The 26,053-nt window shown below is 60.1% G+C and overlaps 5 protein-coding genes across 6 annotated transcripts in view; 2 read left to right on the top strand and 3 right to left on the bottom strand.

Moving 5' to 3' along the window:
• Positions 1-26,053, bottom strand: part of LOC106496593 (uncharacterized) — a 66,450-nt gene that overhangs the window by 12,577 nt on the left and 27,820 nt on the right. Inside the window, exons 2-10 of the mRNA XM_067313635.1 lie at positions 8,682-8,819; positions 8,100-8,210; positions 7,632-7,813; positions 7,393-7,496; positions 6,963-7,098; positions 2,680-2,733; positions 1,118-1,409; positions 566-859; positions 319-473 (exon numbers count right to left, since the gene is read on the bottom strand). Coding sequence (XP_067169736.1) covers positions 319-473; positions 566-859; positions 1,118-1,409; positions 2,680-2,733; positions 6,963-7,098; positions 7,393-7,496; positions 7,632-7,813; positions 8,100-8,210; positions 8,682-8,766 — 1,413 coding nt within the window. The 5' untranslated portion in view covers positions 8,767-8,819. The remainder of the gene's footprint in view (positions 1-318; positions 474-565; positions 860-1,117; positions 1,410-2,679; positions 2,734-6,962; positions 7,099-7,392; positions 7,497-7,631; positions 7,814-8,099; positions 8,211-8,681; positions 8,820-26,053) is intronic.
• On the top strand, positions 33-6,326 carry LOC106489066 (killer cell lectin-like receptor subfamily B member 1B allele A). Of its 2 annotated transcripts, XM_067313837.1 has the most exons (5): positions 2,796-2,976; positions 3,987-4,085; positions 5,039-5,193; positions 5,306-5,534; positions 5,929-6,326. In XM_067313837.1, exons 1-5 carry the CDS (start codon positions 2,840-2,842, stop codon positions 6,092-6,094), a joined length of 786 nt encoding a protein of 261 aa, XP_067169938.1. In that variant the 5' UTR covers positions 2,796-2,839; the 3' UTR covers positions 6,095-6,326. The 2 variants fall into 2 exon arrangements, with proteins under 2 accessions (XP_067169939.1, XP_067169938.1); XM_067313838.1 differs by lacking the exons at positions 2,796-2,976; positions 3,987-4,085 and adding an exon at positions 33-144.
• Positions 13,478-14,695, bottom strand: LOC136994751 (killer cell lectin-like receptor subfamily B member 1B allele C). The gene is made up of 3 exons (XM_067313884.1): positions 14,528-14,695; positions 14,130-14,239; positions 13,478-14,026 (listed from the first exon to the last, which is right to left on the bottom strand). Exons 1-3 carry the CDS (start codon positions 14,549-14,551, stop codon positions 13,912-13,914), a joined length of 249 nt encoding a protein of 82 aa, XP_067169985.1. The 5' UTR covers positions 14,552-14,695; the 3' UTR covers positions 13,478-13,911.
• The window catches only part of LOC136994740 (C-type lectin domain family 2 member D-like), a 29,417-nt gene continuing 21,216 nt past the window's right edge, over positions 17,853-26,053 (bottom strand). Inside the window, exons 3-5 of the mRNA XM_067313860.1 lie at positions 19,256-19,437; positions 18,813-18,913; positions 17,853-18,658 (exon numbers count right to left, since the gene is read on the bottom strand). Of these exons, the coding sequence (XP_067169961.1) occupies positions 18,547-18,658; positions 18,813-18,913; positions 19,256-19,437 (395 nt within the window). The 3' untranslated portion in view covers positions 17,853-18,546. The remainder of the gene's footprint in view (positions 18,659-18,812; positions 18,914-19,255; positions 19,438-26,053) is intronic.
• Positions 23,351-24,810, top strand: LOC136994726 (uncharacterized). Its single transcript, XM_067313813.1, has 3 exons — positions 23,351-24,069; positions 24,360-24,469; positions 24,573-24,810. Exons 1-3 carry the CDS (start codon positions 23,443-23,445, stop codon positions 24,685-24,687), a joined length of 852 nt encoding a protein of 283 aa, XP_067169914.1. The 5' UTR covers positions 23,351-23,442; the 3' UTR covers positions 24,688-24,810.

Genomic DNA, 26,053 nt, shown 5'->3' with positions numbered 1-26,053 from the left:
GGTGTTTTTTCTTTTTTTCCCTGCCCAAATCGCCCTCCGAGCAACCCGCCAAGCTTTCCCGTAAGGTTCGGAGCGATGGGAATTCCCTGCAAACTTCCGCGCGTGTGTGGAGCCGGAGATGCCCACGGATAACCACTACTCGAGGTACCGCTACTCACGTTATTTTTTTGCACTGATTCTCCTCGGTTTCTTTCCTTCGGAAGGGAGCAATAAAACTTTGGCGTAAATACCGATGCGTCTCCCTGCCTTAAACGGGAAGAGGGGTGGGGGAAAAACCGCGGCGCCTCCCGTTTTCCCCCCCCCCCCCCCTCGTTTTACCATTTCCTCCCGATCCTGGAGCACGAGCAGGCGCGACCTCTTCGTTTCGCAGTCGCCGCAGCCGTCGCGCCAGCGCTTGACCTCTTCGGACACCCAGTAACACCGGTCGCCGAAGGGCAGCCAGCCCCGCGGACGCAGCCGGCACCTGGAGCCCGCTGGAAAGGGATGAGCGGACAAAGCCGAGCGTTTCGGCCGGAAAAAACGAGGCGACGCGGTATTTTTTCCCCGAATTCGGGGGATTTCGCGCCGCCATCCTCGTCCTCGCGGACGTTGGCGGGGAAGCGCTCATCCTGCCGCGCGTTGCGTTTTTTCCCGTAGCGTTTCTCCCGAATCCAGGTGAAATAACCTAATCGCTTCCCGTTTATCCGCTCTTCCCTTCCCGTTGGGCCACGAGGTGGAAAACGGCGGGGGCAGGAGACGTTACCTGCCACGGCGCCGGGCTCCGGCGCGCACAGACGTCGCCGCAGGTGCTGCAGCAGCTCCTCCAGCGTCGCGTTCCCGGATGCTCCCGCCTGGTCCTCCCGAGCGGAGCCTCGGAAAACTGCACGGCGGCATCTGTGCGATAACACACCCAATCGCCGTTTAAAACAGAATTAAGCATAGTTTCTCCCGCGTATTTAAGTTTACAGGCCGGGAACCTCCACGGGAATTATCCGAGGAAGAAAACATCAACGTGGGCTTAGAGATTTGCCCCAAAATATACGGCGGTTTGGGGACACGAGCGACCGCGCTTAAGAAATAAGCCCTCGCTCTGCGCGACCCGAGAGCGTTTAAGACGGGAACCGTCCCGGACGCTCACGCCAGGCGCCCAACACGGCCACGGCCACCATCAGCAGGACGTTCAAGGCTCCCAACACTCCCACGCCGACCTTGGAGCACGGGAAATTCATGCCGGACTCCGGGAAACGGGAGAATCGGTGCAACGCTCGATTAGCAAATCGGGCGGCGAAGAGCTGCGATGCTTTGCCAGAACTAAACGCTCTTATTTCCGGGCCGGATTGGGCAAAAATTCTCCATAAAGCGGCAGTTGTGTTGTCATGGAAACGTGGTCGGTGGCGGATGTCCAGGCCCTGAGCGAGTTCTTGCTGCTGCTTGCGGGGTCGGAGGAAAGGCCACAAAACGCAAATATTCCGGGCGGCAGCAGCCGATTCTGCAGCCGGAAGGGAAAAAAAAATGGGTTGAAGATGCCCCCAAAAGCCCCGATCTGCTTTCGCACCGGCCGAAACGCTTTTCTCCTCCCGGCTCCTTGCAAGGTTGGGCCGAGCCTCGACGCCGTCTTCACCCGGATCTATGCAAAAGTCCCCTTTTTTTTTTTGGTTGTTTTTTTTCCCACCGCTCCGAGAAGGTGGAATTTCAAACCAACGCCGCCGCGTTCCCCTTGCAACCGTGCTCTCCAGCTAGGGGTTTTTAACCCAAAAAAATCCTGTTTTTTTTCTTTCGTCCTTTTGTCTCTACCGCCGCCTTCCCACCTCGTATCCGAATCCCCCCCCCGGGTTTCCTCCCCCCGCGTCCGTTGAGCCGGGTGGTTTCGTTTCGCGGCGGACAGGATGGAGACCAAGCGGCCGCGGTTTGCGAGCGGCCGCTCCGAGGAAAAAAAAAAAAAAAAACCTGCACGAAAAAAAAGAAAACCCCCCAAAACTTTCCACGAAGCGAGCGAGGCTGGAAAAAAAATTAAAAAATAAGAAAATAAGTTTAAAAAAAAAAAAAAAAGGCACTTTTCCCACGGGTTTCCTCCGCACTGCTCCGTCGCTCGCCGCTGGGGACGGCCGCTCGCTCCGCGCATCCCGAAGCCGGTGGAGGAGGAGGGGGAAAAGGGCAGGTCGGGACCGTGCAAAAGCGCCGGGGGCTTGGGAGGACGCCGGCGTCGGGTCGAGCTCCGGCACGGTCAAAAAGTCATAAATAAATAAATTGCGAGCGGTTTGCAGAAAGCGAGTAGGGAAAAAAAAAAAAAAACACCTCACTTCTGGCCGCTTTCGGGACCGGACACCCCTTCGCGCCCCGCAAAAAACGCCTTGCCGGGGGAGGGGGGCTAAAACAGAGGCCGAATCTTGCAAAAAAAGCGGCTCGAACGGAAGGGAAAAAGCCAAAAAAATCAACCCAAAACTGGCCTCTTCCAACCTTCACCTTGGCGGCAACGGATGCCCGAGCCGCGGGTCGGCGAAACTCTATATATCGCCCTATTCCTGCCTTCTTCGCCGCCTCCCTCCGGCCACGGCGATGCGGAACCCGACCCCCAACACCTCTATTTATGTTCTTATATATATATATATATATTTTTTTTTTTTAATGTTTTTTTCCACTGTGTTGTTGCTTTTCTGGCTGCTCAGCGCGGCGCCGCGTAGCCCAGAGGCGTTTCCGCACCTTGCGTCGGAGGACGTCCACCCGCTCCGCCGGCCCTTCGCCGACGAGGGAAAGCTGGAAGGAGCGACAAAAACAACCGAAAAAAAGAAGAAAAAAACCCGCGATGATTGAAAAAAAAAAGCAACCCGGTGGCCCAGCACATGCGATTTCCTGAGGCCGGATGCGGCCCGCAAGTAGGTCAGCGCGAAGGCGACGGCGCGGCCGAGGCCGCTTCACTCCGGGCCATGGCCGGCGACGTGGTTTACGCCGACCTGACGCTCTCCGGAGGCGGCTTCGCTCCCGCGGGGAGGCAGCGCGGTAAGGGCTGGTTTTTTGGGGCTTTTTTTTGGGGTGCTTGCGTCCCCCCTCCGTCGCTGTGGCCTCGCTTCTGTTGGAGGTGGGGGGGGGGAAAATAGCAAAGCTGCTTCTCCGAGGGTGGAAAAACCCCCTTGGGATGCTGGTGGGGACAAGCTGAGCAGATACCCAAGTCCTGCTGGCTTTCAGCGCTACCAGGAGCGGGTTCCCCTGCCCTAAATTTGGCTAAATTCACTTCCTTTACGGAAAAAGAGCTGCAAAACCCTCATCGTGGAGCAGCTGATGCTGCTTCTACCGTTTGCCCTTGAGGGGACCAGCCCTGCCTGCAAAAGGACCTTTGGGGGATGCAGAAGGACCTTTAGGAGATGCAAAAGGAGCTTTAGGAGATGCAGAGGGACCTTTGGGCGATGCAAAAGGACCTTTGGGCGATGCAAAAGGAGCTTTGGGAGATGCAAAAGGACCTTTGGGCGATGCAAAAGGAGCTTTGGGAGATGCAAAAGGACCTTTGGGCGATGCAAAAGGACCTTTGGGCGATGCAAAAGGACCTTTGGGAGATGCAAAAGGACCTTTGGGCGATGCAAAAGGACTTTTAGGTGATGCAAAAGGTCCTTTGGGCGATGCAAAAGGACCTTTGGGCGATGCAAAAGGACCTTTGGGCGATTTCCTCGCTTAAATACCCAGCTCGATGCAAATCCCTAGACCCAAGCGGTGAATCCAACCTCAAAACAAGAGCAAAAAGACCCCAAAACCCTCTCGCCGTCGCGGTCTCTTGCTCGGCACCGAGAAGCTCCGGGTGCGACGTGCCGCTGCCGAGCCTGGGAAAGGAGCAGGGAAATCGCAGAGTTTCGGGGGTGGAAGAGCGCACAAGGCGGTGATTTTTTTTTTTTTCGGAGGAAGCAAAGCAGATGTAAACTTCTGCTCCGACTTGACCCAGAAGTTGGGGGGTTTTTTTTTTTTGCAACTTTCCCGTGCAAAAACGTGGTTTTCTTTAAAGCAAACACGGCCTCTTGCAGCTCCAGCCTTGTGCCCGCGGTGGCACCGGGTCCTTCTGAGAGTCGGCTGCCTGGGGCACTTCATCCTGCTGGCGCTGGTGGCGGCGCTCAGCGTGCAGGGTGAGTAGCCAGCTCTAAATTGCATTTAAAACCCGACAAGCGAACGGTCCGATGCGATCCGTCCCATCCCTCCGCACCTCTCTTTCCCCCCTCCTTGGAGTTCACGTTGCTCCGCTGCAGGCTCTGGCGTTTGGAGACCTGCTCCGATGCGGGAGGATTCATCTCCCTTCGGATGGGATGAGTCCATCCCCTCTAAAAGCAACCTGGATTCTCCCTATAGCTGTCAAACGCGACGGAGGATGCACCTGGCTCCCCAAAAATCACGTTGGTTTGGCATTTGGTTTAATTAACCTGGAGCAACATCTGCTGGAAAAAGGAGGGTGGTGCAAATATTCACCAAACCCAACCTGTCCCCACCTGGCTTTCACGGTTTTCTCCCCAAAAAGAGTCTCTAACCCGGGCCGTGCCTCCAAGTTTTCCAGGGTCCTCTCGGGAAAGCGCCGCCGAGCGCTTCCCGGCCTGGCGGCGAGCCCCGGGGAAGGAACGACACGGAGAGCTGCTGGCGCGCTTCCCTGGTGAAGTATTTCTGCAAGTCCGGGCAGGAGAAGCCCTCAGGTAACCTCATCCCACCGGGTTCTGCTGGGACGTGCCCGGCCGGGACCGTTTTGTGGCTATTTGGGCTTTATTCAGCCAAGACGGGCGCTGGGAAATAGCTATTTTTTTTAATAGCCAAGAGGTCGCGCTGCTTTTGCTGACCGTCTCCAGTCTGGAGGCCAACGGGATGAAGAAGGTTCTTCCCGACTCGTCCTCCATCCCAACCAGCCGCTGCTTGGCTTGGTGGTTGCCCCACCACGGTTCTTCTCCGGCGGTGGAAAAGCCTTTCCGGCGTGAAGCCGGGAAGAGCGCAGCCCCCGGGGCGGGGCGGGGGGAGGTCTGTCCCGTTTCTCGTGTCGGAGAAGACGAGCCTCATCCGCTCCTCCGGCGTTTCTCACGGATCCTTTCTCCTCTTCCAGGCTGCCCCGGCTGCCAGCTCTGCCCCGACGCCTGGCTGCTGCGCCGATGCCGGTGCTACTGGTTTTCCAAGAAATTGGGCACCTGGACGGAAGGCAAAGAGCACTGCGAAGGAGAAGGGTCCCAGCTGCTGGTGCTCCAGGACGGGAAGGAACTGGTAAAGCGCGGAGCGAACGGGGGGGCTTCCCACCGCGCGGAGGTCGAGGAGGCTTCTCCAGAAAGATCCTTCCTGGTGGATCACCTTCCTTTTCTCTCCTTCGATCTCGAAGGATGGAGAGATGCCGAGCTCCGATGGAGACACCGGGCTCTGGATTTAAGCCAGGCTAATTGCAGCCCCTCCGGGGCTCGCCGACCTTCCTCGCCGACGCCACCGGCGCCTCTCTTTTCCCAGGAGACCACCAAGGAGATTTTAAACGAGAGCAAACCCGTGTGGATCGGCTTAAGGGCGTCCGAGAAGCAATGGAAGTGGGTGGACAACTCGACCCCCAGCGCGGAAGTGTGAGTAGCTCCGCAATAACGTGTTTTTTTTTTTTTCCGGAGCGTAAAAGCGGCTTTGCTCCGTGTTGCACCTGGAGCACGTCCCAACCCACCTCTCCGAGATTTTTCACGTCTGTGTGACCATCTCACAGACCTTCTGCCAAAGCTTTAGGAGGGAAGAGAAGCCCTAGGAAGAGGCGCGTGGACCTTCCTGGCTCTTGGGAGCAGGAAGGAGATGAGGCAGCAACCAATTCCCAGGTTTTAAACCCATTTTTTAGCCCGAGGAGGCGAGCCCGGCTGCGGAAACGAGGCTCTTCCTCCGTCAAACGCGGGATGGAAGAGGGCGGGAGAAACCCCGACTTCCGGGGAGCCGTGGGCTCCGCTCCGAGGGGCCCGAACCGCTCTGGTTCCGCAGGTTGCGTTCCCTGCGGGCGTCAGAGAACGGATGCGGCACGATGAAGCAGGGGGTGCTGGAGAACGACATCTGCGACGGCGAACACCGGTGGGTTTGCCAGAAGAAACCGTTCCAGCTCGCCACAGCGACGCCGGAAAACCGGGAGAAATGCAACGCCACCGGCTGACACGCGCCTCTCCCGAAAATCCGGCCACGAAGATTCGGGGTCCGTAACGGCTCCGCAAGGAATTTCGAGGTTGGGGGGGAAAAAAAAATTGCGTTTTCCGTACCTGCCAAGACAATATTTGCTGCGTCTCGTCTCCGAGGTGGAAGGCGACAGCTGGAAAACCGGGAGGCACCTCTGTCCCGGGAGCCGCGTCGCTAGCGCTCCAAAAGCAATAAAAAGCCCCCAAATCTGGTCCCGCTCTGTTTATTTAACAAAATGGAGCATCGCTGCAAGCGCTCGTCGCCCGTACAAAGCTTGGGGAGCCAAAATTGGATAAAACCGGAATATAAACCAGCTTTAGCTGTTTCGGAATTTACACGCGGAGAGACACCGGCGTCCGTCCCAATTTTGTCCCCCCCCACCACCATTTTTAAGGGTCAAGACCCTCCCGTTGATTGAAATTCAGTCGTTTCACCCCCAACCGTCTCGCGGGCAAACGTCGCTTATAAAAGCGAGCGCCGTCGGAATCAGTCTTCTCCACGTAGGAAGGGATAGGAGGGAACGGCGCGACTCCGGGCAGGAGGTCTGCTGAACACCGACCGCGGAAACACCGGCGGTAAAGAGGGGTCCAGCCCAGATTTGGGGTTTTATTGGTGGGAAAATCATCCCGTAGTTCTCCTTCATCCAGCAAAGAGAGATCGTGGAGCAGGGCTTAGAAGCGGGACCGTGACAAAACGAAACCCAACGAAACCCAACGAAACCCAACGAAACCCAACGAAACCCAACGAAACCCAACGAAACCCAACGAAACCCAACGAAACCCAACGAAAAACCCTGCTTTGGCCTTCTTAAGTCTTGCCAAGATTGCAGAAATCCGGGTCTTTCCTCAGGGGTACGTTTTCGCTCTCCAGAGGACGTAGTCGTCGGGTCTGCTGCAGAGCCAGTTCTTCTTGGTGTGGCACAGGGAGGAGCTGACCCTCTCCTCGTTGAGGTAGGCGCACGGTCCCCCTCCTCTCACCTCGAACCTGCAAGGCAGACGCGCTCAGGAGGGAGACGGGGGCAAAAAGGTGGGGTTCAGGAGGGGCTGAAAAGGGGGCCGCGTTCAGCTGAAGGCATCTCACAGGGGGTTTGGGCTGCAGCATCCTCGGCTGCTCTTCTTGGTCCACCCAAACATCCCAAGGAAAACCAGGGGCTGGTTGAGCTTGGAGGGGTTGGGGAAGAGATGGAGACCAGCACGAGGTGTCCCCCCCCCATCCCTCATCCCGGAGCCGCCCAACCCGGACAGACAGACAGACAGACAGACGGACGGAGGGACTGACCAGTTGTTGAAAGCGGTGCCGTCAGTCCACCTCCAGCTCTCGTCGTCTGCCTTCCGCAGCCCAAACCAGTGGTTGGCCGGACCCTTATAGCGCTTTATGAAGACCTATAAAAGCAAAGAGACGCCGTGTTTTGGGGCGGGGGCAAGATTTGGGCCAAAAGGGGCTTTCGGCCCAACCCAGCACCCTCGTTTCATCCAGCCCGGGCTCAGAGCGGAGGCGGATCAAGCCCAAGGTCTCACCAGCTCGTCCGGGTTGTTGACGGAAGCCAGCGAGGCGCCCATGGACTCGCAGCTCGCCCGGCTGGACTCCCAGTCGCTCTCGTTGCTGGAGAAATAATAGCATTTCCCTCGGAAACCCAGCCAGGCGTCGGGACACACGTGGGAGAAGCCGGGGGGAGGCGAGGGGGCTTTCACCTGCAATACTGGAAAAGAGAAAGCTCGGTGAGACCCTTCCCGGCAGCCCCAAAAAAGGGGACGAGCAGGAAAAGGGGAGTTTTTCCCAGCTTTGGGGGGAGGTTGGGGACACGCCGAGGAGGACAACGGCCTTGCAAAAGTGAATCAAACCAGGAGCCAGCGTTAACGCCGGTTGGAAGAGGGCTGGGCGGGACAGGACTTGGCTCTCCCATCCGGTTCCCGAGTGCTGGGAAAATCCCAGGAAGCTGCCTCAAAAAGGAGAGGCGTTTCCGGTTCCTTCCTGGTAGGACTCACCCATCAGGCTCAACAGCAGGATGACAAGGAGCAGCATCGACGGGGCGAGCACGAAGACCAAAACACGCCGCGAGCAGGAGCGTTTCCCTCCCGTCTTGCTGGATGTTGATTCTGCCCGAGGAGAGAGCAAGGACGGTCGTAGGCTTAAGACCTTTCTCCCACCGCTTGCTCCTTCCCTGATGTCCTTCATGAACCCTACAGCTGGGATGGGGACTCCCCCTACTTGCAAACCTTTACTCGGGGCCTTTTTTTTGCGGGATCAACCGCCCCTTCTCATCTCGTTGGGGCTGGGAACAGGGGGAATTGCTCCCAAGCGTTGCCTGCAAGGGTGGGACAGCCCAAGACCTCGGTTTTTGAAGGCATCTCCACGCCTTTGAGCGCCTGGAGACGGACGTGGGCTCTTCGCCTTGCGGAGGCAGCCATATCATAACATTTAGGGCAGCCCCAAGCGGACGCGATGGATCAAATTGGCAGGAAAACCTGGACGCCCGCGCCCCATCCCGCGGGAAGACCTTGCCCCAAAGCGGAGCAAGACGCTCTTCCCATCCTTTCCCCTAAACATCGATTTTTCACCGCGTTTACCCCGTGGGCTCTGTGTCTCCACATCTTTCAGGCAGTGCAAAACTTCTTGTTCCAGAGACTTTGTGTCTTGGTGACCTTTTCCCATCGTCGGTGGAGAAGCATCCGGGCTGGAGATTTAGGAGAACATCGCTGCAAAGCCTAAAGGAGGGGAAAAAAAATAAAATAAAAAAATAAGAAATTCCGTTAGAAGTCTGTGAAGTGAAAAAGGAGAAGTCTCAATTCCTCGTTACTTGCAGGAACCCTGCGATTCTGGGGAACAGGCCGGGTTTTTACACAATAAGGGCTCAGCTAGAAAAAGATCATCGCTCCGCAGCGGGATTTCACGTGGTTTCTTCAACCCGGCTGACGAGCAGAAACTCCTGAAGCGGAGTTCACGGCTTGCGAGCCAGTATCGGGGAGAAAAAGAAACATTTCGGTCCTTTTTCTGGCCACGACACGAAAACCCTTTGCGCGCTCCTAGGGCGGACGGGACCAGGGAGCGTATCCGGGGGGGGGGGTTGCTCTGTTTTGGGGCTTGTTCTAGCGTTTTTTTTTGTTTTTTTTCCCCCCTCCCAAGCTCTTTTTCAGCCGCAAAGCCTGCAAGCGACTCGGGAGCAGGAGGAATCACCTTTTTTTTTCCTTTTTTTTTTGTTTAAGCGACGCTCTTGCAAAAGTCTTCAATTCCCGCCACGCGCGTGGGGGGAGGCGACCGGCCCGAAACCGAGCAGGAAGCCAAATTTAAAAAACAACAACGAGGGGAGGAGGGAAAGCAGAAACCCAGCTGCCGCTCTGAGCAAACACGAATTTGCCTCCGTTTCCTGCACGGCTGCGTGTTTGCGAAAGATAAAAGCCGCGGGTTTTTTTTTTTGCAACCCAACCTGCCCTCGCGAAGAGGGGGGCGAAAAACAACCCTTTCTGCCAAAAAAACAGCAAACGGCTCCAAGCGCCTCTGCCCCGGGCGAGCGGCTCCCCCGCGCTTCGGCAGAAATCAGCAAAATCCGCGGAGCTGCCCGGCGGGAATCGCTTGGATCGGCTCCAGGACTTGTTACAGCAATAAATTCCTGCCGCGGGTGTAAAGTCTGAACCCTGGCGAGAAATGAAACCAGTCGATAACCCAAGTTGGGGATTTTCTTTTTGTTCGGGAATAAAGCAGGCTGCTGCCCAGCTAGTTCTGCTTTTCCGTTTCTTCCCCGCGTGGGGAATTTGCAGGGTATTTGGGAAAGAAAACAACAAAACTGTGAGCGTTCGGGGACGGTTCTAGCTTGCGCTTGGATGTAGTTTTAGGGCTGATTTTGGGTTCCCGCTGCGCAAACGAGAAGGGGGAGCGGGGTCTCGCGCCGGTTGCAAATGCAATGCAATAAAACACAATAAAGAGGAATTGAGGCAGAAACAAGGAAAAAAGAGAGTCGGGATGAGGGTGCCCCCCCCACCTCCTGTTTTTCACAACCCCGACACAAGAGATCGGACAGAAAAAGCCCATATTCAGGCTTTATCCCTCTCCCCAGAAAAACACGGCTGAGAAACGCAGCGAGAGGCAAGAGACGGCGCGTCCCGGATTCGGGGCAAACTGCTTCCAATGCGCAGTCCGGGAAACGCGTTTTTGGGGCATCCCCCCGCCACACAGAGGTGCCTCCGACCGGGCACTTAAGCTTTGCTTAATTTAATGAGCCAAACTCAGTATTTAGACGTGGGAAGAGGGGGGAAAAGGGGAGGCAAAACCCCCCGTTTGCTCCCAAACTTGTCCCTGAGCACCCCAGGGAAAAGGCTCCGCCTGGACCAGCAGCGACCCGGCCGGTGCCGCTAAATATATATATAATTTTTGATGTTAAGACCCTGCTTTTTCTCCCCCTTCGCACTTACCTTCTGCCTTCAGGGAGCAGCCAGAGGCCAACGACTTCCCAGTCGCGCGCTCGTAATTCAGCTGCTTTCGGTTTGCCTAACTGATAGGCAAGTTCCTATCACGCCCACGCCCCCGAAAAACAGCTTTTTGGCGGCTTTAAGCCCTCGAAAACGAGCCCGCCGGCTGCCCAGAGACCCCCGAGCGAGGGGGAAAGGCGGCTGCAAGCGCCCGGCGCTCCTCGCTCGCGGATCGGGGGCGCCGAACTCCAAATTTTCCGGCTGTCGGAGACCCGACGTGAGCCACGAGTGTGGAAAAAAAGAAAGAAAAGGGGTTTTTTTTTTTGGCTGACTAAATAGCTCCGCGGCGGAGGGAGGATTCTGAAAGCTCAGAGCTTCAGCGGCTCATTTCGGGCCCCCTCTGACGGTTTCGGAGCTGCTAGGAAGGTATTTTTCTATTTTTTCTCCCCTATTTTGCATGTGAACTTTATGACATTTTCTCACGGTGCTGGGAGAAAAACCCGGCTTGGCTTTGCGACGCTGGAGGCAAGAGGAGTTCGGGAGACCGAGGAGGCACCGAGCTCGAGCCGTAACACTAATAAAATCATCGTGTAAAGAATCATTTCGTGGCTTTTGGATCGAGCGGAAACCCAGAGCCCCGCTGGGGACACGGTGTTGGACGGTTTCCCCTAACGCCGGGTGACGTCGCGGCCGGCGCTTGCCGCTTTTGAGCCTCCTCCCGGTGTCCGCTGGGGTTTTTCCGGGTATTTGAGGGAGGGAAACGGCCCCGCTCAGGATGCTCGGATGCTCGTTCCCACTTGAAGTCTCCCCTCCAGCAAACGGGACGTTTTGGGGGGGATTTGGCAATTTTAGGGGGCTGGTTTCTCCCTCCCATCCCTCTCGCAGGCTCAAAAATCCCAGGCAACACGGACCTGGAAAGCTGCGGGGTGGCGAGAGCCGAAGGGATCGACTCGGAAACCTGCCACGTGGAGCTCAGGTGGGTTTGCCGGGAGGAAGCCATCTGGATGCGGATCGCACCGGGAAGACACCGCTGCCGGCAGCCCCGGGGCTGCGCCTGGAGACGCTTCATCCCGCGGTCAATCCGACGGGAAACCTGCGGCGAAAGTGCGAAGAAAATTCGATCCCGCTTCTCCTTGCTCCTGACTAGGAGCAGGACGGAGATGAAGACGACCTTCTCCCCTCTTCCCCTTTAACCTCTTAGCCTTGTTTTCAAATAAAATAAAATAAAAAGGAGCAAAAACCTGCCGAATCAGTAAAAAAAAAAGAGGAAAAAGCACAACCGATTAGCAAATATGGGCTCGAAACACGTAGCAATAACGCTCAGCAAACCCAAAATCGAGGGGGAAGAAGCCTCTGCCATCAACGCCGGGCTCCTCCGGGGTCTGCGGGAGGCCGATGACTCGCTGTCCGGGTGCGTTGCACCGGAGAGAGCTTAATATCCGAGGAAAGGGACGGGTCCTGCTCTTAGATCCCATCCCCGGGATCCAATCCCGGCAGCGGAAACACGCTGGTGCTTCCCAAACTAGTGAAATACCTGCTGCTTCGTGCGTCCGCCAGAGCTGTTCCCTCTTCCGCAGCTCGCGGGATTTGCCGAGGGACGGCGTGCCGGCGGCACGATCCGGACGCTCTCCGCCCACGTGCTGCTTCTCGGGGTGGGGAAAACGGGGTCCGGAGCCAAAAAACGGTTAGTTTTTCCTCCCGCAAAGCCAAACCACTGAGTTTACACCCCAAACTACCCGCCCTGGGTTGCGCCTTCTCCTCCCATCCCCAGGAGCGGAAGCGGGATGGGGCTAATCGGCACGGTTTGGAGGACATTTAGGCAGCAGAGAGGACGTCGAGGCGGTGGACGGCGAAGACGAGGACAATGTGGGCTGCTCACGCACGGCGGCGCCAGTCGACCCCGTTTTTAGGGCAAGAAGAGGGCGAGACGGGACGAGCGCGGCGCCCGGACGCCACCCGCCGGACACGATACCTGTCGTCTCTCCATCGGCACCTTTATCGGCGTGGTGACAACGTCAACGAGACCCCGGATGGTTCCTGCTCGGGGTTGGAGCTACCAGCTCATCCGGCCTCCTCCAAGGATGATCCCAGACGCAGAAGAGCCGGAGGATGGAGAAAAACCACGTAGCAGGTGCTGTAAAACCCACCAGGTCGTCGTTTTTGACCAGCAGTTGGACGATCATCTTCCACCCTAGACACCAAGCGGGAATTACTCATAATTGCAAAGTTCTCCCTCGTTATCGGGACATTAAAGCAAGCGGCAGCGAGGTTTTCTTCTCCTCGTCAGCTCCGATACGGAAGTTCCTCGCCCGAAGTTCAGCAGATCGACTCGGCCGGCGGAAACGGCCGCCCGGGCGTCTCTTACGTTGCGTCTCCACCTCGTGGAGAACAACTCGCATGAAACGATTTCCCTTTCGGGGGAGGATTTGCATCGAGGGGAGATTTGGGAGGAATCTTCTCCTTTCGGGGCTTTTCTGCCAGCGGTTCCCCCCACAAAATGCCTGACCTTCCGCAGGAGGAAGAGCCGGGAATATCAGGGGGAAAAAGAGGAAAGACCCACGGATCTGCTCCGTCCTGCGAGCGGCTGCTGCCCCACGGCACCTTCGTCCCGAAATCGCCCATCGAAACTCAGACATCTGCCCCAGAGCCGCTCTCCCAACGCTCTTTACGCCCTTCTTCCTCCCCTGCCACGTCGCGTTTTGGATGTTTCCCGGCTTTTTTTCCCACCGGCGCATCCTTGGACGGAGCCGGAGCTGCTCCTCCGGGAGCTTCTTCCTGCACTGCGATCGGCACTGCCGAAAACGCTGGCAAAGCGGCTCCGAAGAGGCCTCGGCACCGGGGAGAAAAAGCTCCTGGATGCAGAACGGTGTTTTTTTCCTCGCTTTATAGCGCCGGAAAACCGACGTGACGCGATTTATCACCGCTGAGCTTCCGCCTCCGCAGAGCCCCAGCGTGGGGGGGGGGGGTTTCCCTTCGCTCCCTTCTCCTCCCGCCCGGATTTCACCCCTCCGCCAGCCTCACCATGGAGCCCTGCTCCATCCATGGACGGATTGCCACTGGTGCCTCTGCTGCTCCCATCCCTCCATGATCCCATTTCCAGGGGTGATTTTTCCCCCCTTCCCTGTTTCTATTTACGACAGCCGTCGCTCGCCCTCCCTCGCCCCCAAACCGGGCTCATTTTCCGCTTTTAATTCTCCCTTTTTTTTTCCCTTTTATTTACACCTCCGTTATCCGTGCCGTGGGTGAGCCAAGGACAGCGATGGCTCGGGAGGAAGACGGAGGTGGAGGAGATGTGAGCAGGGCCGGGGCGCTCTGAACAGGTTGGATCTCCCTGCCGAGATCCTGGCCTTTCCCACTGAGATCCCGGCCCTTCCGGCGCCTGCTTCCAGCTGGCTCAGATGGCGACGGCGGCTTTCTGGCAGATCCAGGAGATCGCGGAGTCGCAGCTCTCGGCCAGGATCCGGCCGTCCTTCAGCGCCCTGCAGCCTTTGCTGGAGCCCGGCGGGAGCCTGCGGGAGCGGGAGAGGATCCGCGTGGCAGCGCCGGGATCCCCCGTGGGTGACAGCACCCCGACACCCATCCCTGGGGGCTGCTCCAGGGCAACGCACTCACCCACTCTGATCCAGGCAGGAGCCGCTGAGCAGGATCCGGCTCCGATCCAGGCCGGAGATGTCGATCCAGAAGTATTTAGAGGGTTTCTTTGCGATGTCCTTTACGAACTCCTGCAGCGGGGACAGGGCAGCTGGGGGCCATCCCAGCCCGTGTCCTCAACCGCATCCGTCCCGGATGAGCCCGGCCACATCCGGCTCCTGGATGGACCCTCGTTCCCCAGGACTGAGCCCCCCCAGCATTCCCTGTGCTCTGACGCTGGCCAAGGCATCCAGGGGGGTTTGGCCACACAGGCGGGCGCCAATTCCAGCTTCCCAGGCATCTCCAGCCCCTCGGATGCAGCCCTGGATCTCAGGGGGGTCCATCCCAACGTTCCCAACTGCATCCCCCTCCCCGTTTACCAGCTCATCGCAGTCCTTCGGCATCAGCAGCTCGGCGTCCTGGGAAGTGCAGTTCTCCCGGCTCTTGTCCCAGGGCCCGATCCCGTCGGCCACCCAGTAGCACTTGTGCCCGCGCCGCGTCCAGCCCGGCGGGCAGAGCCGGCATCCGTCGCCCTCTGTGGACACAGGGACGGAACAACGGCAAGGGAGCGTTAGCCGGAGTTGGGAATGCTGTTTTGGGGGGGATCCCGCGGCAGCAGGGAGTTACCTGCTGGATCCTGCCCCTGCGGGGGGCACAGGGCCACCCGGAGCCGCCGGTGGACGTCGGCCACGGCATCCGTGCAATCCGCCGGCGTCACGTCCCTGCAATCCGCCAGCGTCACGTCCCCGCATCCGTCTGTGACGTTTCTCGGCTTCTCTGTCTGCAGGTGGTGAACTGCAAGGGAAGGACAGAGCGGAGGAGAAGGGAGGCAGCGGCGACACCTCCGAGGTCGCCCCCGGCACCAGGATGCGGCCCCTTAGCCCCCCCCGGGGGTGACAGCATGCGGGATACGGAGGCGCTGAACCGGACTGGCGGCTTCTTCCGCGGAAAAAAACGTGCCAGCGAGCAATGCAGGCCCTTGTGTCTCGTCCCCTCCAAAAAAATCCAAGCTTTCCAGCAGTTTTGCCTCGCCGTCGCCCCTGTTCCCCGAAAAGCCGGCGGGATCCCGCTTCCGAACCCGGCGCCGGCAGGGAAAGCCGGCGAGAGCGACTCACCCCAGGAGCCCAGCGCCAGCACGGCGGCGCCGAGGACGAGGCTGCTGCTCCAGCCGAGCCACAGAGCCGTCCGGTGCCACCGGGGAGAGGCCGACGCTGCGGGGGGAGGAAAAGCCGTCGGGATGAAACGCGGCTCCCATCCCGCGGCCTTCCTTATTTTCTCTGGAAAGGCCGCTCCGGACACGCGCTCGCTGTGGCTCGGAGGCGGACGTCGGCCCCCGACGCCCCGGGGAAGCAGGTGCCCCCGTCACCGAGCGTCCCGAGGCCGCCGCCGCGTCCCTCCTCGTCCGCCAGCTCCAGAGCGGGAAGCGAGGCCAGAGGGAATCGGCGACGGAGGCGGGATGAGAGGGGCAAAGAGAGCGACGGCAAAAGCCCGAGGCGGCAGGAGGAGGCGGCAGGAGGAGGCGGCGCCGGTGGCCGCTCGGGCGCTCGCGGTCGCCCGGCCGCAGCTCGGCGAACACGTCCTGCGCCGGGGCCGAGCGCCGGCTTTCTTCAAGCGCGCGGGGGCTCGACGGCACAGGAAGGGGTGGGCTAAGGTGCGGCGTCAGCCTGAGGTACAGCCGCAAAGACAGGCGGACAAAAATAGACCGTCGGCAGCGAGAAGAACAAAAAAAAAAAAAACAAAGAAGAATCGATTAATTCCGCGTTAGCGCCAGTGGAACGTGGCTTTCCCTCTCGGCCCTTTCTCGGCGCGCAAAGGGAAGCGCTTTGGGTGGAAACTGGGAATGAGCGGAAGGAGCCTGCAACCCGTCGACCTTTTCCAGGCGGGAGCAAGAACAGATCCTGCCGCCGCACGCCGGGTTTAAGAGCCGGCCAGGCCCTGAAAACGCGGCAGCTCCGGCTTCGGGGAACACGTTCGCTCCGGCTGCCGACGCCACCACGACGTCTGAACCACCCAGGTGGGAAGGTTGGAAAATCACCCACAGGGGGTGGCAAAAATCAAAATCCCACGTGGAAAAACCCAGGGAGGGGGGAAAAAAAGGAGACGATCCGCTTACCGCCGGGCTGCGGGAGCGAACGCCGTTTCCCGCGGGATTCCTTGGGAACGATGTTCAGGTCGGCGTAAACGATTTGCCCCGCCATGGAGGGAGAGGAGCGGCAGCCTCCGGCTCTCGAGAGCAGCCGGCCGCTCGCTCGCTCGTTCGCTCACCCGGGCAGCGACTCGAGCAGCCGCCGCCCGGACGTCCGGTTCCTGCGAGCGTCGCGCTCCCGCGGCGCAGCTTCGCGCCTCCTCTCCCACCTACGGGGCCTCGGCGGAAAGGCAGGAGCCGCCGGCACCGCCGCACGGGGAGGGAATCGCCCCGGAACGCGCCCAAGGCGCCGGCCGGCCTGGAAACGGGAGGCGTCGCGTGGCTTTCACTCCATTAAGACCAAAAAAATAAATTGAGATTTTTTTTTGGTTGTTTCACGCTGTTTTGAGCTCGGGTTTGAAGCACGCGGCTACCAAAGAGCCGAGCGGATTCTCTCCGGGATTAAAACTCTTTGGGAACAGGAGTTTCGGAGCGAACGAAGCGGGATCCATGGGACGCGATCGTGGCCCGGGGGATCCGTGCGATGCCCGAGGTGGCAGCGGGGCTTCGGCAGGGACCTTCGCGCCCCCCCTCCGCCTCGTCGCGTCGCAAACGGGGCCTGAACGGTGAATTTGCCTGTCACCACGAGGAGGAAAAGGAAAAAAAAAAAACAGAGAGAAGCTCGAGCTGGCTGCGGTTAACGGTGTTAAAGCAGAACAAAACTGCGGGGAAAAGGGCGACCTCCGACGGCCGCCACGTCCGGCGAGGAAAACGAGGGATTTGCCGCGCTCCAACGCTGGGGGACCCTGCGCCGCCCGGGAGAAAACGAAAAACCAAGCGGCTTTCGGGCAGCTCGCAGCGGGGATCGGGGCACCTCGGGGATTCCCGCGCTTGCGTCCCCCCTCCACCTTCCTCCCGCACCATCCCCGTCCTCAGCTCCTGCCGGCACTGACCTAGGAGGCAGCTCCCGGCGAAGGGATGGACGGACGGACGGACGGCGGAGAGGAGGGATGAACGGGGCCCAGCGGCGTTGCCGAAGCAGAGAGGAAGCGACGGAAGCACTAGGGTAAAGAAAAGGGAAAAAAGGAGGAATTAAAAGCAAACTGTCAGTGGAGAAAACAGGCTCGGTTTGGGCGCGAGGGGGGGAAGAGAGCGAAGCCCGATTTGCCGAGCAGAGGAGGAGGAGGAGGAGGAGGAGGAGGAGGAAGCCGGCTCGGATGGGAGGAAAGATCCAGAGCCGCTCGCAGGGCAACTCCCAACTCCCCTTCGGCATCGCCCCGGAATAAAACCCCCAAAGCGGCTGCGCGACGCACGCCCGGAGCAGAGTGCAGTTGGAGCTGCCGCCGGCACTTACCTCCCGCTCCGAGCGGCGGTTGCGCTAAATCTGCACTATTTAGGTGAATATCGTTAATTTATTTTCAAGCTGTTTGCACAGATTTACGCTACTTGCGCTAACACGCTGTTATCTGGAATTAGTTGCGGAAGAGAAAGCGCAAACGCACGTTTTAAAGAAACTCTCTGCCGGCGGCTCGCTTCTGTTAGGCGACTGGATTCAGCAACTCCAAACAAAATGCCAGGAGAAATATTAACCGTTTATTTATGAATTTATAAATATGGAATATGAAGCTACATTTAGTGTATGGCACAGAACGGCACCCGTGCTCTCTCCCATGGTCGGCCAGCGGCTGCAGGAAGCCGCGGAGGCGCTGGAAGACCGGAGCGCGCTCGCCTCGGTTCCCAACGCTGAGAGCAGCTGCAGTGCCGCTCGCTCCAGCAGCTCTGGAAAAAATAATACTGTCACAAAAGGAGGCCCCGGGTCCCGTTTCAGCGTCGCCACGGCCGTGATTCCCAGGCGGGGAGAAGGGGACACCCGCACGGTGCTTCCTCCACATAGGGATCGAGTTTTGGAAGATGGCAACAGAGCACCGAGGCCGAGCGGCACCTTACCGAGCACCTGCCCTGAGCGAGCGAGGCCAAAAGGTTTCAGTCCAAGCAGCGCAAGCAGAAAAATATTAAGGCTTCCAACGTGTTGGAAGTGTTTCGCCAGCCGGAGACCTCCCTGTTTTACAGAATCCCTGAGTGTTTTACAAGACTGAAAAAAGTCCATGACACCCACGTCCACGGGTGCAAAGCTACTCGTCGTCCTCATGGGCTTTCCGTGCTGATCCCTAAGGGCTGCTCCAGCTCCGGCATGGCAGGCACAAAAAGGCAGGTAGCAGAGGACAGCGGTGCTGGGGCAGCCTGCCTGCTCCGAAGGCGGCGTTCCCACCTCGCTCAGAGCGGAGCCAGCGCCACGCTGCAGATATAAGGCCTGAGCTGGGAGCAGCTGGAACTGGCAATGGCGTCATTCATGTAGGCGCAGGCTCCTTGGCCGCGAACCGGGAACCTGCGGAGCAAGGAAAGGCGACGCCAGGTTGGTCGCGATGCCCTCGAGCGCCGGGAGGGAAGCGGGGCCGGCGGCAAGCGACAGCCCCAGGCAGAGGCAGCACACAGGGTTGCCACCGGCCCCCCGGCTCATGGCATGGTGCCCCGGGGCTCACGTTTCGTTGTAGACGGTGCCGTCCACCCACACCAGGCGCCCGTCCTGCCTGCGCAGCCCCAGCCAGCAGTCGGTGGAGCTTTTGAGCTCCCTGAGGAAAGGCTGCGGGGGAAAGAGGGGGAAACAGTCACAAGCTGCTGCCGGCCCCAGGCTCCGCTGGCCCCCTGGCATTCGCCGCCCTGCCCTGCCGGGCACTGCCACCTGCCCGGACCCACAGAACAGCTCTGCCAGCAAGAAAAGGGGATTCCGACCCACCCATAACATTCCCAAAGGAAAATGCCAGCTGCGCTAAGGCTCCCCCTCCCTCGCCGCAGCCCCGCTTCGCTGGGGGGACAGCAACCACGGCTCCGTCCCCACCAGCCCCTCTGCCCTGGCGGCTTGGCCCACCCCAGCGTGGCCCCCCGTACCCGATCCGGCCGCTCCCGCGGCGCCCCGCGCACTCACCACTTCCCACTCCCGCTTCAGCACAGCCAGCGAGGCCCCCAGCGAGGAGCAGTGGCGCTGGCTCGACTCCCAGCTCGCCTCCTCCTGCGAGACGTAGTAGCAGATCCCGTGGTAGCCGATCCAGCCGTCGCGGCACCTCAGCACGGCAGCACCAGGGGTTTGGGGGTCGCTACGCCGGCTTGCTGCAGGGGACGGGAAGGTGGTGAGATGTCACCCTCCACGACGCAGCCCCCCAGGCGCCCCCACCTGCAGCCCTGCTCCTGAGCCACAGCCGGGCTTCCTGCTCCCCTCTCTTTCCCCTGCCATCAGCACAGGGACAGCCATGTACGCACACGGACAGCTCCACGCCAACACCATGCAGCCGTCCCTTCCCTTACCTGCCACTGCAACAATGCAAATGAACAGAACGACATTTATGGCCACACTCACAGCCAGCGCTGGGGGGTGCCATCGACGGGGTCTGCGCAGGTCGCCTGGAGGAACAAAAAGCCGCTCACAGCGGAGATGCCGCTGTGCCAGAGCAGGCAGCAGGCCAGCGGGGACACTGCCAGAGGGACACCGGCCCCTCTCCGCGCCCCACACCTTGGACTCACCCATCAGCACCCTCTTCTTCGTGCCTGCCGACACAGCAGACCCACGCCCGACTCTGCCGGGGGAGCCCGCTTCGTCCAGGGGCTCCTCTTGGACTTCTTCAGTGAAGCAGGACCCGTTCTTCTTCTCTTGCCTCACACCAGTCACAGATTTGGGGTCTCCTGGCACTTGGTCCGGAGATTCTGGCCATGAAGTGCCCATTGGTGCTGGCAAAGCCTTGGCAAGGGCAGGTTCCAACCTTATCGCTCACTGCAGCTCCGGCACCGTCCCGCCAGGCACCGTCCGCGCTTCAAGGATTGCTGCCAGCCAGGGGGGACGCAGCGCTGCCGCCACACGCACGCTCCAGGCTCCAGAAAGTCCATGAGGATGATGAGTAGCTTTGCACCCATGGACATGGGTGTCATGGATGTCTGTTGTAAAGCACCCAGGTGCCCTGTAAAACAGGGAGGATTCCAGGTGGTGAAATACTTCCAAGTTGGAGGCATTAATAACTATATTTTTCTACTTGCGCTGCTTGGACTGAAACCTTTTGGCCTCGCTCGCTCAGGGCAGGTGCTCTGTAAGGTGCCGCTCGGCCTCGGTGCTCTCTCACCGCCTGGGAATCGCGGCTGCGGCGATGCGGAAACGGCACCTGGGGCCTCCCTTTGCGTTAGCAGGGTTTTCTTCTCGTCTTTTTTTTTTTTTTTTTCCCCCAGAGCTGCAGGAGCGAGCGGCGCTGCGGCTGCTCGCGGTGTTGGGAACCGAAGCGAGTGCGCGCTGGTCTTTGGGCGCCTCCGCGGCCTCCTGCAGCCACCAGCCGACCACAGGACGCAGGAGAGAGCGCGGGTGCCGTTCTGTGCCTTACACTAGACATAACTTCATTTTCCTTATTTACAAATTGATAAATAAACCGTTAATATCTCTCCTGGCGTTTTGTTTGGAGTTGCTGAATCCAGTCGCCTAACGGAAGCGAGCCGCCGGCAGAGAGTTTCTTTAAAACGTGCGTTTGCGCTTTCTCTTCCGCAACTAATTCCAGATAACAGCGTGTTAGCGCAAGTAGCGTAAATCTGTGCAAACAGCTTGAAAATAAATTAACGATATTCACCTAAATAGTGCAGATTTAGCGCAACCGCCGCTCGGAGCGGGAGGTAAGTGCCGGCGGCAGCTCCAACTGCACTCTGCTCCGGGCGCGTGTCGCGCAGCCGCTTTGGGGGTTTTATTCCGGGGCGATGCCGAAGGGGAGTTGGGATTTGCCCTGCGAGCGGCTCCGGGTCTTTCCTCCCATCCGAGCCGGCTTCCTCCTCCTCCTCCTCCTGCACTCGGCAAATTCGGGCTTCGCTCTCTTCCCCCCCTCGCGCCCAAACCGAGCCTGTTTTCTCCACTGACAGTTTGCTTTTAATTCCTCCTTTTTTTCCTTTTCTTTACCCTAGTGCTTCCGTCGCTTCCTCTCCGCTTCGGCAACGCCGCTGGGCCGCATTCATCCCTCCTCTCCGCCGTCCGTCCGTCCGTCCCTTCGCCGGGAGCCGCCTCCTAGGTCAGTGCCGGCAGGAGCTGAGGACGGGGATGGTGCGGGAGGAAGGCGGAGGGGGGACGCAAGCGCGGGAATCCCCGAGGTGCCCCGATCCCCGCTGCGAGCTGCCCGAAAGCCGCTTGGGTTTTCGTTTTTTCCCGGGCGGCGCAGGGTCCCCCGGTGTTGGAGCGCGGCAAATCCCTCGTTTTCCTCGCCGGACGTGGCGGCCGTCGGAGGTCGCCCTTTTCCCTGCAGTTTTGTTCTGCTTTAACACCGTTAACCGCAGCCGGCTCGAGCTTCTCTCTTTTTTTTTCCTTTTCCTCCTCGTGGTGACAGGCAAATTCACCGTTCAGGCCCCGTTTGCGACGCGACGAGGCGGAGGGGGGGGCGCGAAGGTCCCTGCCAAAGCCCCGCTGCCGCCTCGGGCATCGCACAGATCCCCCGGGCCATGATCGCGTCCCACGGATCCTGCTTTGTTTGCACTGAAACCCGTCTTTCCAAAGAGTTTCGATCCCGGAGAGAATCCGCTCGGCTCTTTGGTAGCCGCGTGCTTCAAACCCGAGCTCAGAACAGCGCGAAACAACCAAAAAAAATCTCAATTTATTTTTTTGGTCTTAATGGAGCGAAAGCCGCGCGACGCCTCCTGTTTCCAGGCCGGCCGGCGCCTTGGGCACGTTCCGGCGCGATTCCCTCCCCGCGCGGCGGCGCCGGCGGCTCCTGCCTCTCCACCGAGGCCCCGTAGGCGGGAGAGGAGGCGCGAAGCTGCGCCGCGGGAGCGCGACGCTCGCAGGAACCGGACGTCCGGGCGGCGGCTGCTTGAGTCGCCGCCCGGGTGAGCGAACGAGCGAGCGAGCGGCCGGCTGCTCTCGAGAGCCGGAGGCTGCCGCTCCTCTCCCTCCATGGCGGGGCAAATCGTTTACGCCGACCTGGACATCGTTCCCAAGGAATCCCGCGGGAAACGGCGTTCGCTCCCGCAGCCCGGCGGTAAGTGGATCGTCTCCTTTTTTTCCCCCTCCCTGGGTTTTTCCACGTGGGATTTTGATTTTTGCCACCCCTCTGCGGGTGATTTTCCAACCTTCCCACCTGGGTGGTTCAGACGTCGCGGTGGCGTCGGCAGCCGGAGCGAACGTGTTCCCCGAAGCCGGAGCTGCCGTGTTTTCGGGGCCTGGCCGGCTCTTAAACCCGGCGTGCAGCGGCAGGATCCGTTCTCGCTCCCGCCTGGAAAAGGTCGACAGGTTGCAGGCTCCTTCCGCTCATTCCCAATTTCCACCCAAAGCGCTTCCCTTTGCGTGCCGAGAAAGGGCCGAGAGGGAAAGCCGCGTTCCACTGGCGCTAACGCGGAATTAATCGATTCTTTTTTTTTTTTTTTGTTCTTCTCGCTGCCGACGGTCTATTTTTGTCCGCCTGTCTTTGCGGCTGTACCTCAGGCTGACGCCGCACCTTAGCCCACCCCTTCCTGTGCCGTCGAGCCCCCGCGCGCTTGAAGAAAGCCGGCGCTCGGCCCCGGCGCAGGACGTGTTCGCCGAGCTGCGGCCGGGCGACCGCGAGCGCCCGAGCGGCCGCCGGCGCCGCCTCCTCCTGCCGCCTCCTCCTGCCGCCTCGGGCTTTTGCCGTCGCTCTCTTTGCCCCTCTCATCCCGCCTCCGTCGCCGATTCCCTCCGGCCTCGCTTCCCGCTCTGGAGCTGGCGGACGAGGAGCGACGCGGCGGCGGCGTCGGGACGCTCGGTGCCGGGGGCACCCGCTTCCCCGGGGCGTTGGGGGCTGACGTCCGCCTCCGAGCCGCGGCGAGCGCGTGTCCGGAGCGGCCTTTCCGGAGAAAATAAGAAACGCCGCGGGATGGGAGCCGCGTTTCATCCCAACGGCTTTTCCTCCCCCCGCAGCATCGGCCTCTCCCCGGTGGCACCGGACGGCTCTGTGGCTCGGCTGGAGCAGCAGCCTCGTCCTCGGCGCCGCCGTGCTGGCGCTGGGCTCCTGGGGTGAGTCGCTCTTGCCAGCTTTCCCTGCCGGCGCCGGGTTCGGAAGCGGGATCCCACCAGCTTTTCGCGGAACGGGGGCGACGGCGAGGCGAAACCGCCGGAAAACTTGGATTTTTTGGGGGGGGCGAGACATGGGGAAGCTGACGGCTCCTCAGATGGAGCCTGCATTGCTCCCTGGCCTATTTTTTTTCCGTGGAAGAAGCCGCCGGTCCGGTTCGGCACCTCCGTATCCCGCGTGCTGTCGCCCCCGGGAGGGCCAAGGGGCCGCATCCTGGTGCCAGGGGCGACCTCGGAGGTGTTGCCACTGCCCCCCTTCTCCTCCGCTCCGTCCTTCCCTTGCAGTTCACCACCTGCAGTCGGAGAAGCCAGAAAATGGCACGGATGGATGCAGGGACGTGACACCAGTGGATTGCAGGGACGTGACGCCGGCAGATTGCGGGGATGCCGTGGCCCGTGACCACCAGCGCCTCCGGGAGGCCCTGTGCCCCCCACAGGGGCAGGATCCGGCAGGTAACTCCCCGCCACCACGGGATCCCCCCCTAAAACAGCATTCCCAACTCCGGCTAACATGCCCTCGCCGTTGCTCCGTCCGTCTATCCATAGAGGGTGATGGATGCCGGCTCTGCCCACCGGGCTGGACGCGGCGCGGGCGCAAGTGCTACTGGGTGGCTGACGGGATCGGGCCCTGGAACGAGAGCCGGAAGAACTGCACTTCCCAGGACGCCGAGCTGCTGATGCCAGAGGACTGCGACGAGCTGGTAAACAGGGAGGGGGATGCGGTTGGGAACGTTGGGATGGACCCCCCTGAGATCCAGGGCTGCATCCGAGGGGCTGGAGATGCCCAGAAAGCCGGAATTGGTGCCCGCTTGTGTGGCCAAACACCCCAGGACGCCTTGGGCAGCATCGGAGCATGGGGAACACTGGGGGGGGGCTCAGTCCCGGGGAACGAGGGTCCATCCAGGAGCGGGATGTGGCCAGGCTCATCCGGGACAGACGCGGTCGAGGACACGGGCTGGGATGGCTCCCAGCTGCCCTGTCCCCGCTGCAGGAATTCGTAAAGGACATCGCAAAGAAACCCTCTAAATACTTCTGGATCGACATCTCCGGCCCGGATCGGAGCCAGATCCGGCTCAGCGGCTCCTGCCTGGATCAGAGCGGGTGAGTGTGTCACCCCGGAGCGGCCCCCAGGGACGGGTTTCGGGGTGCTGCTGCCCATGGGGGATTCCGGCGCTGCCACACGGATCCTCTCCCGCTCCCGCAGGCTCCCGCTGGGCTCCAGCAAAGGCTGCAGGGCGCTGAAGGGCAACCGGATCCTGACGGAGACCTGTGGCTCCATGATCTCCTGGATCTGCCAGAAAGCCGCCGTCGCCCTCTGAGCCAGTCAGAGGCAGCACTGGAAGGGCCGGGATCTCAGCAGGAGATCCAACCTGCTCACGTTCCCCCCCCCTCCGTCTTCCTCCCAGGCCACTGCCATCCTTGGCTTGCCCATGGCACGGATAATGGAGGTGTAAATAAAAGGAAGAAAAAAAAAAAGGAGAATTAAATGCAGAAAACGAGCCCGGTTTGGGGGTGAGGGAGGGCGAGCGACGACCGTCGTAAATAGAAACAGGGAAGGGGGAAAAAATCACAGGATCGCAGAGGGACGGGAGCAGCAGAGACGTGCCGGGAGCTTAATTCCAGCGCCGTGATCCATCCACGGATGGAGCAGGGCTCCGCGGTGAGGCTGGCAGAGGGGTGAAATCCGGGTGGGAGGAGAAGGGAGCGAAGGGAACACCCCCCTCCCCCACCCGCGCTGGAGCTCTGCGGAGGCAGAAGCTCAGCGGTGATAAATCACGTCGCGTCGGTTTTCCGGCGCTATAAAGCGAGGAAAAAAACACCGTTCTGCATCCAGGAGCTTTTTCTCCCCGGTGCCGAGGCCTCTTCGGAGCCGCTTCGCCGGCATTTTCGGCAGCACCGATCGCAGCATGGGAAGAAGCTCCCAGAGGAGCAGCTCCGGCTCCGTCCAAGGATGCGCCGGTGGGAAAAAAAGCTGGGAAACATCCAAAACGCAACGTGGCAGGGGAGGAAGAAGGGCGTAAAGAGCGTTGGGAGAGCGGCTCTGGGGCAGATGTCTGAGCTTCGATGGGCGATTTCGGGACGAAGGTGCCATGGGGCAGCAGCCGCTTGCAGGACGGAGCAGATCCCCGCGTCTTTCCTCTTTTTCCCCCTGATATTCCCGGCTATTCCTCCTGTGGAAGGTCAGGCATTTTGTGGGGGGAACCGCTGGCAGAAAAGCCCCGAAAGGAGAAGATTCCTCCCAAATCTCCCCTCGATGCAAATCCTCCCCCAAAAGGGAAATCGTTTCATGCGAGTTGTTCTCCACGAGGTGGAGACGCAACGTAAGAGACGCCCGGGCGGCCGTTTCCGCCGGCCGAGTCGATCCGCTGAACTTCGGGCGAGGAACTTCCGTATCGGAGCTGATGAGGAGGAAAAATAACCTCACCGCCGCTCGCTTTAATGTCCCGATAACGAGGGAGAACTTTGCAATTATGAGTAATTCCCGCTTGGTGTCTAGGGTGGAAGATGATCGTCCAACTGCTGGTCAAAAACGACGACCTGGTGGGTTTTACAGCACCTGCTACGTGGTTTTTCTCCATCCTCCGGCTCTTCTGCGTCCGGGATCGTCCTTGGGAGGAGGCCGGATGAGCTGGTAGCTCCAACCCCGAGCAGGAGCCATCCGGGGTCTCGTTGACGTTGTCACCA

This window comes from Apteryx mantelli, chromosome 32 (genome assembly GCF_036417845.1).
Source record: "Apteryx mantelli isolate bAptMan1 chromosome 32, bAptMan1.hap1, whole genome shotgun sequence".
Classification (NCBI taxonomy): domain Eukaryota; kingdom Metazoa; phylum Chordata; class Aves; order Apterygiformes; family Apterygidae; genus Apteryx; species Apteryx mantelli.
This window is presented reverse-complemented; position numbering and strand designations above follow the sequence as displayed.